The following is a 17,185-nucleotide window of genomic DNA, read 5'->3' as shown; positions in this document are numbered from 1 at the left end:
CAACACATCCCCATCACTCCCACCATTAACAGACACACTCAGACTTTTACTCATAAACACTCTTCATTAATCACGTGGGGCCTCATGTATAACGCCGTGCGTAGAACTCACACTATAACATGGCGTAAGCACAAAAGCGGGAATGTGTGTACACACAGAAAAATCCAGATGCAGGAATCTGTGCGTACGCAAACTTCCACGTTCTTCCGCTACATAAATCCCGATCAGTGTGAAAAGTAACGTATGTGCACACGCCTTCTGTCCCGCCCCAACTCCTCCCAGAATTACGCCTTTTTGAATATGCAAATTAATATAAATAGCCTTCTCTGAAAAGACAATGGGAAAAGCATGGGGGAAAATATAAGAATTTCAGTGAATACCAAGTGGAGGCAAAGGAAAAACGTACTATTTGTTGGTTTAAACAGTGGTATAATCAACAAAAAGAAGTTGATCGAGTGACATAGTGTCGGAGAAACTAGAAAGCTCAAGTTCACAAAGTCGCACAGTGCCGAAATAAAAAAGAAGTTGTCACATATCAAAGTCGCCGTGAAAAGGCAAGTCGTAGCCCACCATCTGAGTGTCATATGAAAGCTTATTAGGGTACAGAGAAAAAAAATAGTCACACAGTGGGGAAAAAAGCACGAAATGTCAACTTTAATCTCAAAATTTCCACTTTAATCACGTAGTTTATTTTGTCATTAAAGTAGAACATCAGAAACTTCATCTTAAAATCGTTTATTTTACTAGTTTCTCAAATCCCATCGTAACTAAAGTAGCACATTAAATGCTTTGTTCTGTATTTGATCTTCTATGTGCTCTATGTGTGTGAATCACTACATGCTTCCGTTCTTTCTCTTTCTCAGACAGGACACAGAATCCATTACATTTGTGATATTACAGCTCTCTAAATAATTAAAATACTAAGATGTATACATCATATCTTTTTCATGATGATAGGAATGAAAGCATGTTATTAAACATGGGAACACGGTGGCGCAGTGATTGTTCATATCTCACACAAGAGGCTTGCTGCGCCATGCACTACCTTCAATGAAATAATTTATTACAGAAGTACTGTCTCTTTCAAACGTATTAATCTCCAATTCCTGTCCTTACTTTTCTTTCTCCAAATACCCAATTGCCACACAATCAGCTCTGTAATAGACATTAAGCCATCTGTAAGCTTAGAACGCAGATTCTTCAAAACTTTTAAGGAACATTGAAATATCTTTGTAATACATGTTTAATTATTCTATCCGTTCATCCTTCCAGTGTCGCGTCAGCACCAGCAAGAATACAGCGCAAGGCAGGAGCAATCCGTGAACTAGGTAGCTAGTCCTCAAATGTTTAATTATTAACAATACAGATTATTTAAATGAAGTTAAAGTTTTATCTGTATAATATAATCAACATATTTTGCTGCATTTTCTCTTAAAAATGATATCGTCATTGTACGCGCTTTATAAAGTGGCGCAGGTTGTGCAATATTATAACTGTAGTGCAAGTTTACAGTGGGGTAATTGTACTAATAAGTACAAACAGTTCTACAAGGAGCACTTGATTGAGTGCGTTTATAGTTCTTGGGATGAAACTGTTTCTGAACCGCGAGGTCCATACAGGAAAGGCTTTGAAGCATTTTGCCGTGGCTGAGGCAGCGTGTGCTTGATGCTGTATACAGATAATTCTCTTTCCGATCAGCTGCTGCTGTGATTCCCCACTCAGATACAGTGATATAAATACTCCGAGTGGTGCAGTGAGAGTAATATGGAAAAAGATGATCCGCTGTGACAACCCTTAACGGGAGCAACTGAAAGAAGAAGAAGATGCAGTGAGAGTAACAACGCTAAAGCAGTTATGATATTTGGAATACTATGGCTATTCCCTGGACCATTATATTACTACAGGTTAATTACAATCAGATGCATTACACTAATAAACAATATGCAGTTAGTTCAGTGTACAGTGGAACCTCGGTTCACGACCATAATTTGTTCCAAAACTCTGGTTGTAACCTGATTTGGTCGTGAACCGAAGTAATTTCCCCCATAGGATTGTATGTAAATACAATTAATCCGTTCCAGACCATACGAACTGTATGAAAACCTTGAACAACAGAGAAAACTAACACTGCAATAGTTCTCGCTATAGCGCTACCAACCGCTGGCTAAAAACACTTTTTTTAATGAGCTTTAAGCACAGGGAAAAAAATTAACATTTGAAAAAATCCGTAATTTAATAAACCACCAAGAAAAGTAACATTTCAACAATGCACGCTACGAACTGATCGCTGTAAACAGAAGTGTATGTGTGTGTCTCTCTCTCTCTCTCGCGCTGCCTGTGTGTGTGTGTCTCTCTCTCTCGCGCTGCCTGTGTGTGTGTGTGTGTCTCTCTCTCTGTCGTGCTGCCTGTGTGTGTGTGTGTCTCTCTCTCTCTCGCGCTGCCTGTGTGTGTGTCTCTCTCTTTCTCGCGCTGCCTGTGTGTGTGTGTCTCTCTCTCTCTCACGCTTCCTGTGTGTGTCTCTCTCTCTCGCGCGCCTGTGGGTGTGTGTGTGTCTCTCTCTCGTGCCTGTGTGTGTGTGTGTGTGTGTCGCACTCTCTCGCTCTCTGTCTCTTGCTCGCTGCACAGGAAATGCACAGGGAGAGGCTGAACACGTACAAACCGAAAGGAAAACTGGCTTGTTCGTATACCGAGTGTGTGGTCGTGAACAGATGCAAAACTTTGTCAAACTTTTTGGTCATAAACCGATTTGTACGTGTTCCGAGACGTTCGTAAACCGAGGTTCCACTGTATTTATAAAGCCGCGTCAGGAATGTGGGTCTAAGAAAAAAAGGGTAACCACACAGGAACAGTAACACTGCTTTGACGCTTGGTGCTGCAGGGTATGAGGTACCATGGAAATGTGAGTGGCTTTATGCCAAATTTAGGTTTTATACATCGCGATTTGAGCGTGGAAACGTTCGTACGCAACATTTCTGTGCGTACGCACCGTTTATACATGAGGCCCCTGGTTATTTACAAATATTCAAACACATTAGTTGAATTCAAATCTGTAAAACATCTACACATGATCAGAAATCATCAATCATTTGTAACATGAAATTTCTTCTGATATTATTTTTATTCCAAACAAGCAAGTAAATACAGTCCATCAGTCATTTTCTAAACCACTTTGTCAGGGTCATGGAGGGTGCTGGAGCCTATCCCAGTTACTATGTTGTGCAAGGCAGAAACAAACCCCAGACAAGGTGCCAGTGTAGCGGCTGGAAGCGCTCCACCTCTATAAAAATAATTCACATGCACTGGAGTGTGGGAGGAGGCGAGGTGATGAGTGAATAGGCAACAGTTGTATATAGTTTAAGCATGTTTAATAAAAAAAGTCAGTAGATTTTGCCTGCATTGAGAATACATTGTCTGGCGTGTTGTTTTCTTTCCTCGCAGGGCACTACACCAGTCCATCACAGGGCAAACACACACACAAACACGTACACACACTATGGCCAGTTTAGCATTGCCAATCCATCTAATAACCTGCATGTTTTTGGACAGTGGGAGGAAACTGGAGCACCAGAGTGCTACCACTGTGCCATCGTACCTAAGTAAAGTAAAACCATTTAAATTCAAATATGTTTCTCCTAAAAATTCACAGTGGTTGTATTTAATCATGTAACTTTTTTGATTAACCTGGAAGAAACATTCAAAATTCACTTTACAAGTTAGCTACCAAAACAAGCAAACTAGTAAAAATGTTTCTGTCAAAATGTCCTCAGAATGAAACTGATAGAGTATTAGTTTTGGTTTATTTCAAAGACAATAACTTATAATCAAAACGGCAAACCTGGAGTGATTATTTTATTATCTTGTTGTAAATTGTAAAGTGTGGACTCTTACATCAAAGTGGTAAACATGAATCATTTAATTCCAACTTCTCTCCCACACTTTGCATGATTTGTTAGCATAATTCAGCAACTGTCCCTTTCAAACTCACCTAATATGACTGATTTTGTTGATTCCTGATGGTTATACAGTAGGTTTCACACAATTTAATGTAACCGATAAACAGTATTGGAAGATGGCTTGGGACCAGAAAAAAACTTGCTGGATTTGACTTATAGACCGTTAAAGTGTAGAAGAGTAAACATTGGGAAAACTCACCTAGAATGTATTGTTTTGTTCTATTTGGTAGGCGTCAGAAAATATCATGATATAAATGGAGTCCTCTGCACACCATAAATGCCTACATTGACTCTTGTTAAAAGAAATACTCTGCAGAACATGTTTTGCATATTATCAATGGCTCAGAGAAAAAGAGTGCTGCTGAGGTTGATAGCACTGTACAAATTCCAGAAACTGTCATTTAGGAGGATTATACAAATGTTGATCCCTGAGAATCCTTGAGATCTCTTCTTTGTTGCTAGATTACAAAAACATCAAAACATGAGTGATCCTGGTGGACGCACCTGACTACAAGCCAGTTGATTGTTTTAGTTTTTTTCTAGAGTTCTTTAAAACTAACTAGAGATAAAATATGCACAGAACATTTGTGAGTCTCACTGTGATACATTCCCATTTCTAGCTACCTGCAAGAATAAGAAGCATAAGCCTAGTCTGTAGCAGAAAAAAAAAATAAAACAGTGTCAGCAGTGCAACATCGTGTTTTGAACACAGTGTGTATTAACAATGCATTGAATTAGATACTTTCAACATCATATACAGTACATGTAAAATGTTCATACATTTGGAAGCTGTTTGTTTTCCAATTTGAGTTATAAAACTAAATGTTGACATATTTTACAAAGTGTGAGTTTCCACACAAAAAAATCAGCTCTCGGTGCCTTTTCCCTCTCTGCCTGGAAAATCTTTTTTTCAGTTTGATTTTAATAGAACTTTCACCTGTGAGAATCAATGGGGCTTCTGACACCTACACTGAGAAATGATCCAATATGTTAAAAGTAATGCCGGAGGGTGTGCCCTGTTGCTCTCACCATTGCACTGTCGCTTAGCCTTTTTGAAAATAGTGGGGTTAGTGAGGCTGGTCCTCACCTGTTGGTCAATTCAGGCTTGTCTTTTGTTGTTTTTGGATTTTTGAACTTCACAGGGCTGATTTGGGATTGGGTTTTGGCACTTGGCTTGTTATTTTATTATATGGAAAATTTGTTTTTGGTCTCTTTCAAGTTGTTTATCAAAAAAAAAAAGAAAGAAAAAAATCAGCTCAAAGCCATGACAAAAAATTATCTTCAAAAGAATTGAACAGTTATGAATGGTCAATTTCTTTGTCTTCTCTCTTTGCTAAGTTAACTGGCATGGCAGAGTAGCCTCAATGTTCAATTTCATTTTATTCTTAAACATGGAATTGCCCTCAACTATTTTCACTGTAAAGGCACAAGGAGTAAAAGGCATTGCCTTCAACAGAGTTTCCAATTCCAATTTCAGGGTGGAAGGAAAGGTAGCTATTGTCAACTAGGATAAATGGACAGCACCAACCAGAAGTAGGTCGTCATTCATTTGACCACCTCTGCAAAGGTCCATCTTGCCTTCATGCAGTTATTTGGGGTTCCCACAATGCTTTGACATTTATTGTTTCTTTCTACTTCATATACATACAGTATATGTATATGTGAATGATAAGATAGTGTCAGAGCAAGATTTGCGAAATCCTATTTAATGAAATAGTCCAAACAACAAAAGAAAACCATTAAACTTTCAGAGAAGAATTTGGTTAAAGCAGCCACGTGGAAAAAAAAAAGTTTCTGGGTGTGAAGCTCCATTTTACTCAAAGGCTGGTTCAAGAGTGAACAACAACTTCCAGTTTCACAATGTCTTATATACTGTTGGAAACTGAAAGGGGGCTGGGCTTGAGTCACAGTAGAAGTGACATTACAGCTCATCTGGAGGCTTCTTCTCATTTCTCCATTCTTCTTTGCGTGTTTCCTCTTTCCCAAACCCACAAAATGCTCCCCATAGTCATGTGTCTGACAACACTTTAAACCACTGTATGATTGTTTTGATTTTTCTTTCATAGTTATGAATTCTTCCTACTAACTTTTGTTGTCTTGTTATCCCTAATCTAGTGGACGAATGGATCAGTGGATAAATATATTATCAAAGTTACAATCATTATTCACGTCTTACAAAAATAAATTTAAAGGTTAAACTGGGGACAGTTTTGTCGGTGCACCAGAAGTCATGTATCTTTCTGTTTCTTTCACAGACTGGAATCCCAGACCAGCAAGAGAATGGTTAACCACGCCTTATTTAAACTTTAATCTCCTCTTCTTCCTGATGCTGGTACAATTAAACCCACCCATTTAGTTAGGCCACTTAGTTTCATAGTCTCAGGTCTGAACTTTACAACAAGATTGCAGCAGAAGTCTTTATTGGTAAAAGCACTTTCTCACTTATCTTGCATTCAATATTTGCAATAAATGTATTATTCTACCTTGGAACAAACCTCTGTTATTTCTCTTGTGCTGCTTTTTTACAGTATACAGGAGATAATGTAACATAATGCATGAAACAGCCCTGAACATGATGCCAGTCGAATGCTGGCCCACACAGGGTTAATTTAGCAGTTGATCAAAACTGCGCATCTTTGGGAATTTGAAGAGAAGCACACACATCTATGTACACACACACACATATAAACATAAATATATTTTTATATCTTTTATAAAGGATGACATGAATGGATGGGCATCCTGGCCAGGCTGGTTGCTGGTACAGGGCAGAAGCCATCCACAGCCATATATTTCTCAGATACACTGGGTGGCTGCTTCCCTCTGTGGACACTCCCATTGATACAACTGTAAGCCAACTTGGTAGTTGTAGTCCTATTGGGCAGCCCTGCCGGGGTACCTTTGTGCTGCCAGGTGGAGTTGGCAAAAGAACATTCCTCTGATCTAGGGAGGTTCTGTCTGACCTGGAAGTGCTTCTTGGCGGCAGTTCTGATACATGGTAAATACCCCCTGATCCAAGCTGATAAGGATCCACTCCGACTCCCTCAGAGGTGTCAGAGTAAGGAGTGGAGTTGGGCAAACCTCCCCGGTGACAATTGAACGAGGAAGAGAAGACAACAAGAAACAAAACGAGTATTTTGCATTCTGGAAGAAGAAGAAACCCGTAAGAAATTATTCTGTTTAATAAAATTACTTTATTTAATCCCAGGACTGTGTTGGTGCAGCTGTGTCTGGGGTGTGGGGTTCTGTGATGCCCTCTACAAGCCACATGTCTCATGGATGAGATGTTAGGTTTTACAGATTAGAATCTTGTGTTTATATTACCAAGCTGTGTATAGCATAAAGCTATGAAAAATCTGGAAGTGAATGCAATGTGCAACATGCAAAATTGTAGTGATGTAGATAGTAAGAAACAAACAAAGAAACTACAGCTTGCACAACTTGCTTCAAAGATACAGATTTTAATGCTGATGCTGCATACAAGCATGTGTGCTATTTCCTCGAGCACATTTTAGATAGATTTTTGGCATTTATTGATTTTTATACATGACCACACACATAATGTTACTTGACCTACAGCAACATCGAGAGCAAAAGTTTAAGTAAGAATTCTTAATATAGAAAAGTAAGTAAAACTAATTTGTAATGAAGACAGATGGTTTTCTCACAACATTGTGTATAAAGAGTTACTTACTGCTTAGATATTGTGATGGATGATACGCATGTGCAGGCATCGCAGCAGGGAAGGAAGATGGTTCCTTAACCGGAGTATGCCAGCCCTATGCTTCTCCAAGAAATAGGATGAAAAAAAAATCCTACCCTGTCCAGAAGACAAGCAGGGGATGACAGAGTGAATACACTGGCGTCCCAGCTTGGTTAGATCCAGGAGCAATACCCAGCCAATTGGATCATATAATGGAAGGACTGGGGAAGACATTTCCTCCCCAGGGACATTAGATGGGAACCTCCCTGCTTTAAAGTTCCCACATGGATTCCTGCAGGGCATGCTGGAACCTGTAATGCCTTGATGTTCTGTGGGTGCTGCCAGGTGGAGCTGAAGGGGTTAACAATCCCTACATGGTGGGACTTCTGATTGACCCAAAGTATTTCTAAGTCTATGCCCTAGCACCAGAAGTAGTTCTGGATCTAAGATAAAAGAGGCCACTCGACCTCATCCAGGTGAGTCAGAGTCAGGTGAAGTGGACAAAGCTCACCTGGGAGGTGTCGAGGAGGAGAAGTTGAGGAGAATTGTACTGATTGTGGTTTTGGAGCCTTGGTGGAAGTTAATTGTGAAAATAAATCACATACATTTATTTCAACAGGACTTGTGTCTGTGAAGTTGTGTCTGGGGTTTGGGGCTCTCTGCCGCCCCCGGGTGGTTCACAATTTGTTATTAAATTCAGTACAGAGTTAGGTAAGAATGCAAATATATGTATAATAAGCATTTAATCAAACAACTTATATATATACTTGCAAATATACAGATGCATGTAAGTGTACAAGTTATTTATCTATTTCCTCATCCTTCTTTTGTGCTTACAGTGATATGTTCTGTGCACCCATCCAATATCACAGCCTTTTTACCACTAGTGCATGTGCTATTATGGCTAGTACTGTATTATAAGCGGATTTCTGTCTGACTGGTAGTTACAAAGCATTGGGCTTATACAACGTTAAATTCTGTGATGCACCAACTACTAGAATGTCCATCCATCCATTCTCCAACCCGGTGAATCCGAACACAGGGTCACGGGGGTCTGCTGGAGCCAATCCCAGCCAACACAGGGCACAAGGCAGGAACCAATCCCGGGCAGGGTGCCAACCCTCCGCAGGACTACTAGAATGTATTTTGTAATCCATCCATCCATCCATCCATTTTTCCAACCCGCTGAATCCAAACACAGGGTCACGGGGGTCTGCTGGAGCCAATCCCAGCCAACACAGGGCACAAGGCAGGAACCAATCCCGGGCAGGGTGCCAACCCACCACAGGACTACTAGAATGTATTTTGTAATACATGTACTAATAAAATGAATAACATTTTTCACTCCAACAGATTGCAATCAAAAACATTGCCACTGATACAGACAAATATTGTGCAATGGAGGAAACAGATAAACTGACACTATAATTTAATAAAGAAAATAGAAAAAACATAAGAAGTAAAGGGAATGATGAATTTTGGTAATCTTACTGAAGTCCAAAAAACATTCTAGTGATCTGCCCTCATTACTGTAGCAAAATGAGAGCAGAGATACATTTGGTAAATAAATAACAAATTTCCTTAATAGCTATAAAGAGGGTATGATGGCCTTCCAGGACCCAAGTTTCTCACCACAGCAGTCATACTGTCAGTTACTTCCCTCTGTGACAGTCAGTGGGCTTCAATGAGAGTAGCACTTCCTCAAGATGCTTTTTTTATTTCCTGTCATTTTCTTCTTTTTAAAATTTCCTTTATAAGGTTATATGTAGGAGGGTGAACATTTTTGTATAATGGGTGGTTTTCTTTTTTTCTTCGGCAAAATCAGGTAGGCTAATAATAAATGTAAAAGCAAATACAGTAGATGAAGAGGCAGTAGGAACCCTTTGTTGAGATTTGGTGATAAGTAGAAAGGCAAATTTCCTGAATAATTCTGTTATAGGTTATTGTGATGGCTATCTACAGGACATAGATATTTACCTGTCTTGCTATAGAGTCACCTGCTTTGAAGAGCAGACTTCTTTGATTGATATCTCATCAACATACAATGCTGTGTTACAGGACTGCCTGCTTCTTTTGAAAATTAACATGTTCTGTGGGCATTCACTTCTAATCAGCATACATTGATATATGTACTTCCTGATAGCTAACAACAACTCTTTTTTTAACCAATGAAAATGTGTTTACAGTGATAAGCAAAGGAAATTGATATGTACCAATGTTTAATTGATCATCATGTTAATCTTGGCAGAGACTGAAGCAGTTTTATACCTCTGGGCAGTGAGTGGTGTTTGGATGGTGCAAAGAGAGAGAGTGCGAGCAGAAGGGATGGAGTGAGTCCAGGGGAGGGTGTGAGGGGGCAGACAGTGTAGGAGAGAGACTCACACTGAGCACAGGGACTTGCAGGCAGATAAGGATATGTGGTTGACAAGACACAAGGCACACGTACAGTGACACCTTCCTCCAGGGAGGTAGAGACAGTTTCACCAGAGAGACTCCCGAGTCCAGCAAGAGAAGGAAGACTCACAAGAGGACTGACCAAAGCTGGTAGACAAGAAGCAAGACCTCCGCTGGGAAACAAGCATTCAGGGAACAGAGTGTTTCAGTGATTCAGTTGGAAGACTAATCGTTGTGTTAACACAACGTGTAACTTGGACTTCGCACCGCCAAAGGTTGTATACTCCATTGTTATGTTCTAACGGAATTTTAGAGTGTTGACTGTGTGTTCTCTTTTTAAAAGGTTTTCACTCTTGATATTTTTAGATTCCTATGTTCTTTTATCTTCTTGGTGGATTTTATAGTCTGGTGTAAAACAAGTTACTGTTGTTTCTCTTGAAATTGCTGCCGTCTCTTTCATTGTGTGTTTACTCACCGCCCAATTTAAAGAAACTTGTACGCTATTATTTTATAAATTTCAAGATTTTCCAGACTCTTAATAAAAATTGGGGGGCATATTCGAATATTTTAACTGTGTTTAGGTTAGATTACCTATAAGTGTGACCTGGACACCTGTTACATATAGTGTTGGTTTTATATGTCATCTGTTGGAACTGCATAAGAAAATGCAAAGGATTTTACTAGTAAACATGATAAACTTTTTGGAATCAGTGTGTCACAAATGATGTCTTAGATATTATGGACTGCATTCACAGTCTGTTCAATTTATTTCAATTAGATGATGTTTCTGCGCTTATATTTAAGTGCTAATCCATGATTTATTGTGGACTAAGCTGGCTTGTATACATATAAAATTCATTGATTGCTTGTATTAAAGTAACTTAAGAAATACCTTCTCACTTTCCAACTGTATGAGTTGAAAATAAACACACACACATACACACACATTAAGTACAGTATGTATGTGATCTTGTGCTCAAAATATATAGTAGGAGAACTACAGATATATCATTTTACAAACATTTTCATTATTAATAAAATGTAAAAATCTTTATATAACTCATGCCCTTTATTACAGTGTTTCCCTGATTTCACACAATAGGAAATCATCTATGAAAGAAGTAAAGGTCTTTTACATTGGTGTAATAATAAATAATTACAAGTGATGATACATGCAGCCTTTACAAAAACAGAATGTCTTTATAACTTTTCCTAGTTGTAACTGCATTAGAGCTTCTGATGAAGTGTATATAACAAATAACACTTTGTACAAGAAAATGCCTTTTGTAACAATCAAAACAAGAAATCGTGATAGTACAAATAGCATGAAGCAGGTCATTGAATGTTATTACCAGGATAAAATATAGTTAGATTCTTGAATCAAAGAACTTAATCACAAATTGCAACAGGCAAATGATTAATAGAAAGATATTTGTTTCTTTTTCAAGTTAACCAAAGTTTATCTAAAAAGTTAAAAGCTCATTTAAAATACACTTTCAAAGCCATTTTTTTCCATTAGACAAGGAAAATAAAAAACAGAAGGCATCATTGGATTCTCACTCAATTACAGATTATTATGAAATCAGCGTATCTTGCCATTTCCCAGCTTTATAAAAGAGCGTTTTCTTATTTCTGAAAATACATACTCAATCTGTTTCTTTCCACAACATCCCTACACATCAATATACCTAGTTCAATTTTCACAGGTCTTACTTGAATTTGGAAGGTTTATCAGAAAGCTGCTTGGTGTTCTTGTCTCTCTCCGTCTGTCTCCTGTGCTCTGCCTGAAGAATCTGAGTGTGTTGCCAATTTTGTTCTAAAATCCCTGTACTGAAAGCTGTTTTCCTAACTCGTGATCTGAAGCTCATTAAGGCAAGGTCGCTCTAGAGACAGTTGCCTCAGCAGGAGGAGAAGTACAAGCAGTCACACAGAGGGGGTGCAGGGAGAAAATAAATCATTTCAGAACATATAGGAAAACAGAAAAAGGGACGTAAATACAGTGAAATAAAAGTAGGGAGACAAAAGATGTAAAAAGAACAGAGTAATGTGTGGCTAAAGGATGGCTAAAAATCAAGCACTTTCATGTGCTAGTAAATTTGAAATTCTTTTGTAATATTTTTATTACAAGAGATTTCACTTGATAAAGAATGTCATATATGACAAAAATGCATTTATCCATTTCTGCTCTGAACCAACCTTTTGCATTATAGGGTTATGTAGCACTGGAGCAAGTCTGAAATCGCCTTTGGATGGAATGGTAGTTTGTCATGGGCTAGCACTTGCACCATGTCTGTTCAGAGTTTCCAATTAACCAAACAGTTGCATGTTTGGGATGGAGAAAAAACTGGATTGCCAAAGGAAATCTCATACAGATTTGGAAAGAACTTGTAAACTCCTCACAGACAAAACAAGTAATCTGAATTTAGGTCCCTAAAGCCGTGATTCAGTAGCAATAACCACCATGCCACCAAACTACTCTGCAAACAGTCCACATTTTTAAAATAATAACAAGTGATACAAGACCACCACCAATACACATCTTAGAGATCCACTAATTATTGTGGGGTTAAGACAAATAAAGAACAGTGAGTAATGATGAGTAAAAAATTAGGAGTACCCAAAGTTAATATGTTTAGCATTAGACAAGCCCTGTAAGTTAATCATGATACCCTGCTAGCCTGTGTATTGAATCTATGGCTTAGAGGGTTCAGAATTGCAGGATCACTTTAGAGAGCTTCAAGTGGATGGGCCCAGGAGTTTCCAGTGACATGCCTGACCCGAGAAGGGCTCTGTGGATTTGTTCCGGTAGTGTTTCACAGCCTGGGCTTAAAAGCATCTTTTGTCAGAGAGCCTTGAAGTTTGAACACGGGCAGCTGTTATTGACAAAGAAGGAAGTGAGGCCAGAGGGAGAAAAGAAAGCAAAAGAGCTGGAAGGAGGAGGTGTAAAGGTACTAATCTACTGGGAAAGTGCTTTAGACACCTCAGTTAGGGATTAATCCTGTGTGTAGTTATGGCCAATAAGGCTATGATTTTATTTTGCCTATTATTTTTACACCCATATGTCTCCAACACACTGCACCCTAATATTACTTTCTATTTTTATGAGAATAGGACCATTTTCTTTTACATTAGTCTCCTTGGCTTTATTTATATTTAGGTCAGCTCTAGTTTGTCCCTATGGGCCACAAGACTTATAATGTAATGCAAACAAATGATTCTGTAATAACAACTTATGTCAAAACAAGTAAATTAAGATAACACATTTTTAGGTCTATACTGTAATGTAAATAAATGGCACTGTGATGTAAAATCAAGTCAAATCAATTAAGATAAGGTAAGCTAAGCTAAGATAAAGTCAGCTGGCAATGGAGCAAAAGAAAACGGAATTTTAATTTGCACAGATTCAAAGAAAGTAAGCCCCAGGTACCTTGTGGTCCTCAGGAAGAGACACAATCAAAAGTATCTGACTTATAAAAGGGTACTATAATGTGGAACAATGCTCTTTATTTCAGTGGAATTGCCTGTTTTATGACATATTTGCTGGGCTTGGCATCTATGGTACCAACATCTCTTCTATGACAATATTTCTTAAAATATGGATTGTGGACATGTTTGTGATGGCTTGCCACATTGTTGTGCAGTAAAATTTGTCAACTTTGTATAGCACAAATTCTGTGAGAAGTAACATACCTACCAAAATTTTGCATACTTTTTATTGTGATAGTTTACAATCTGAGATTAGAAGTTTACGAAAGGGTAGTGTCACACTTGTTTGCATGAGAGACAGTTTAAGGGCTCCAGTGATGGTAATTCTCCACCAATCCAGTGGGTGGTGCTGTGTGATAACACTCAATTTTTCTCCCTTTGGAGACAAGAAGACTGACGGCTCTCCTCCATTGATGTAATTTCTGGTGTCCACCCACTCGGAATCACCTGTTCTTGCCTGGAAGCCGTATGACTGAAAGAACTGCCATCTTTGACAGGCAGAATAATAAGACAATTTAAACACATTTTTGTTTTATTTCAACTCTATAATAGATGGGGATGGTGGCAAGGTACCCCAAAACATTTTCATTTGTCCTGTGTTTCTATTAGAGTAGCAAGGTTTACAGCCTCCCACAGTCCAAAGACATGCAGGTTAGGTGCATTGGCGATCCTAAATTGTCCCTAGTGTGTGCTTGGTGTGTGGGTGTGTGTGTCCAGTGGTGGGCTGGTTCCTGCCTTACGCCCTGTGTTAGCTGGGATTGGCTCCAGCAGACCCCTGTGACCTTGTTTTAGGATACAGTGGGTTGGATAATGGATGGATGGATGGAAACTGGACTGTTCATGGAATTCTTCATCACAATTTATCATATAACCAGTAAAAAATACAAATTGTGCATATATACTGTATTTTAGGAATAATTTAGCTTGGTGTATGAACCTTTTGTACAATTTGTTGAATTGCTAAATGAAAACCAGGATAAACTGAACAGTTTGTGAACTTATTCAGAAAAATGGAGGAGCTCATTAGAAAAAATGTTATCTTAAGAAGAAAAAAAACACTTATTTAAGACAGGGTAAATAAATAGTGTAAACTAATCTTTTTCACTTTATTTCTCATCCGCGTGACAAATTTAAGTGACCTTTTGCAACCTTTCATCACATCCTCATATCGTAAACCTTAAAAATAATTTCTCTTAGCTTTACTGAACCTTATACTAAGCATTTATACTGCCAGTGATAAACCTCAGAAATGTATTCAATGTTTTGAATAATAATTATTGCTTTATTAACAATATGTTTGCTTTCCAGTTTTCTCTTTAAATAATAGTCATGTGAGAAATATGCTTGAATGAAAACAAAAACTTTTATTATTTTTATTATATGGCCATTGTTTTTGTCTATGCATGGCTCTGCTGTCATTATTGTAATAATCCTCTTCTTGGGTTGCAGTATGGTATAGATTTTGTTATTTTTGGTCCTCAGATAAAAATGTTTAAGAACCCCTTCTCTATGACATTCTGTTCCTTGGTCAATAGGAGTAATTAAAATCTCATGGCAAGACATTCAGAATATTCTACATGGTTATTATTTTTATTTCCATGTTTCCCTTTTGTTATTTTAAATGAGTTTATCATAGGAATTAATTAATGAAAAGATGCAAGCAAGTCATCATCTACAGAGGCATATCATGTGCGGATTATTATAATATCATAAAAATGACTTTCCCTTAAGAGGTAGATACTGTAACCGGTTCAAGTGAACATTTATTAAGCAGCAAGAAAATATCAATCCATGTACTAGGAAGTAAACCTGGGTGTGGGGGTGCAATAACTTATGCATTTCATAATGAACTACAAATGTTTGAACTTTAATTTTAATATTTTATTTGTAATTGAACTTTAGTTACCTAACTTTTTTTGTTTACTCTTAAAACATTGAGACTGCTTTGCTTTATGGTATAAGCTACACTAGCATCTCAAATTTTAGTGGCATCCTGCTTATATTTAAATTTTAGTTTCCTTATTCTGCATTATGACTCATAGTGACTGTCACTCAATATGAATAAATAAAATAAATACAATTTTGTATGAGAAAACTGATTGACTAATTAAACTATTGTGGGGAACAGCCCGGACACAGACAGGTAGACACGATGGTTTCACCACACACACGTTTATTATACATAATTATTTCCAATTATTGTGCACAATCCCAGTGCCGAGCACCAATCACCCCTCAAGTCCTTGGCCACAACACAATGCCTTAATATTATCTGGTCCGCCTCCACTCCTCTCCACCAAGCTTCATCCTTCTTCCTCCAACTCTTGCCAATGAACTGGAGGGAGGCGGCCCCTTTTATCCACCCCAGGTGGATTCCAGGTGTATCCGGAGGAGCTTCTATAGCCACACCCCTGTGTGGCGGAAGCTCTGGCAGCATATCCGGAAGTCCCCCGGGTGTCCCCAATCCTCTTCCCCCCAGCACTTCCGGGTGTGGCGGAACTGCTGAGGTCCAGGGCTCCCAAGGCATCGGGGCGCCCCTTGGCGGTGACCACGGGCCCCTACAGGGTAGAGCTTCAAAGCTCTGTACCCGTGGCCCCCCAAAGCAACCAGGGCAGACGCCCCCTCGTGTTCTGGAGGAGGCATGAGCCCTCCTCCGGTCCTCCTGGGCATCCCGGCCGGGCATGAACCCCAGCCGGGTGCCACACTATAAAAAACAAATAAACGTACATCATTAACTTTGCTATAAAGATAAAAAAAAACATTCTCAAGAGCACTTAATGCAGCTTGTCTCAGCCACACAGGGTGCAACCAGGTACCCACCCTCTAAGGACCCACTCATGCACAAACCCACACTTACACTTATACTATGCCAGTTTGGAAATAGCAGTTAATCTAACCTCCATGTCTTTAAGAGTCCTCAGAGGAAACCCCCCCCCCCCCCCCCCCCCCCCAATGGGGGGGAACAGTGACCAATAATGTATTTGTTTGTTAGCTGAAGAAAATGGAATGATAGTTGGGTTTATTTTTCTCCTACAAAGTTCTTTATGTGTCTTCTTTTAATGAACTTCTCAGGCTTAATGAAATAAACTAGGTGATCTGAAATTTATAATTGTAATTTCAGTCTGGCTAATTTCACCATCAAATTAACACTAGAAATTCATCTAAATTGTGTTCCTATGGTCTTTTCACACTGGCACAAATTAATCAGTGGAAACCATGCATGCTACTACTGTCTCAGTACCTCATAGCTTGGGATCCTTTCCAAATCCATAAGCTGAGCAGTGGGGAGTGGTGGCACAGTGTCACATTGAGAACAATGAGCACAGCCAGTCTCACAAAACACTGAACAGCAAAGCCTTTCACAAATGTGGGCTCTATACATTAAAAGAAACACAAAGCAAAAGTGTTGTTTTTGAATTATAACAATTAAATGCTAGTGTGAGATATGCTACTGATGAATAGTTTCATTTTTTGAAATATTAGCATATGCATATCATGCACCTATCTGAAAAAATTATTTTGTTTCAGATGTTTCAGATATTTTTTAAAGTAAGCAGTTTAGAATGTAAGAGTAAACCCAAGGAGCTGGTGAAAAGCCACAAAGAAATGGGCAAATGTTTAAATAATATCCAGCACTCAAGTGGAAAAT

General features: G+C 38.7%; 1 protein-coding gene across 1 annotated transcript in view; it reads right to left on the bottom strand.

Annotated features, from left to right (window-relative positions):
• ptn (pleiotrophin) overlaps nt 1-11,928 on the bottom strand; it is a 429,887-nt gene extending 417,959 nt beyond the window's left edge. The window contains exon 1 of the mRNA XM_028808352.2: nt 11,764-11,928. Coding sequence (XP_028664185.2) covers nt 11,764-11,918 — 155 coding nt within the window. The 5' untranslated portion in view covers nt 11,919-11,928. The remainder of the gene's footprint in view (nt 1-11,763) is intronic.
• Between the last annotated feature and the right edge of the window lie 5,257 nt (nt 11,929-17,185).

The sequence above is a fragment of the Erpetoichthys calabaricus genome, chromosome 1, assembly GCF_900747795.2.
Source record: "Erpetoichthys calabaricus chromosome 1, fErpCal1.3, whole genome shotgun sequence".
Taxonomy (NCBI): Eukaryota; Metazoa; Chordata; class Cladistia; order Polypteriformes; family Polypteridae; genus Erpetoichthys; species Erpetoichthys calabaricus.
This window is presented reverse-complemented; position numbering and strand designations above follow the sequence as displayed.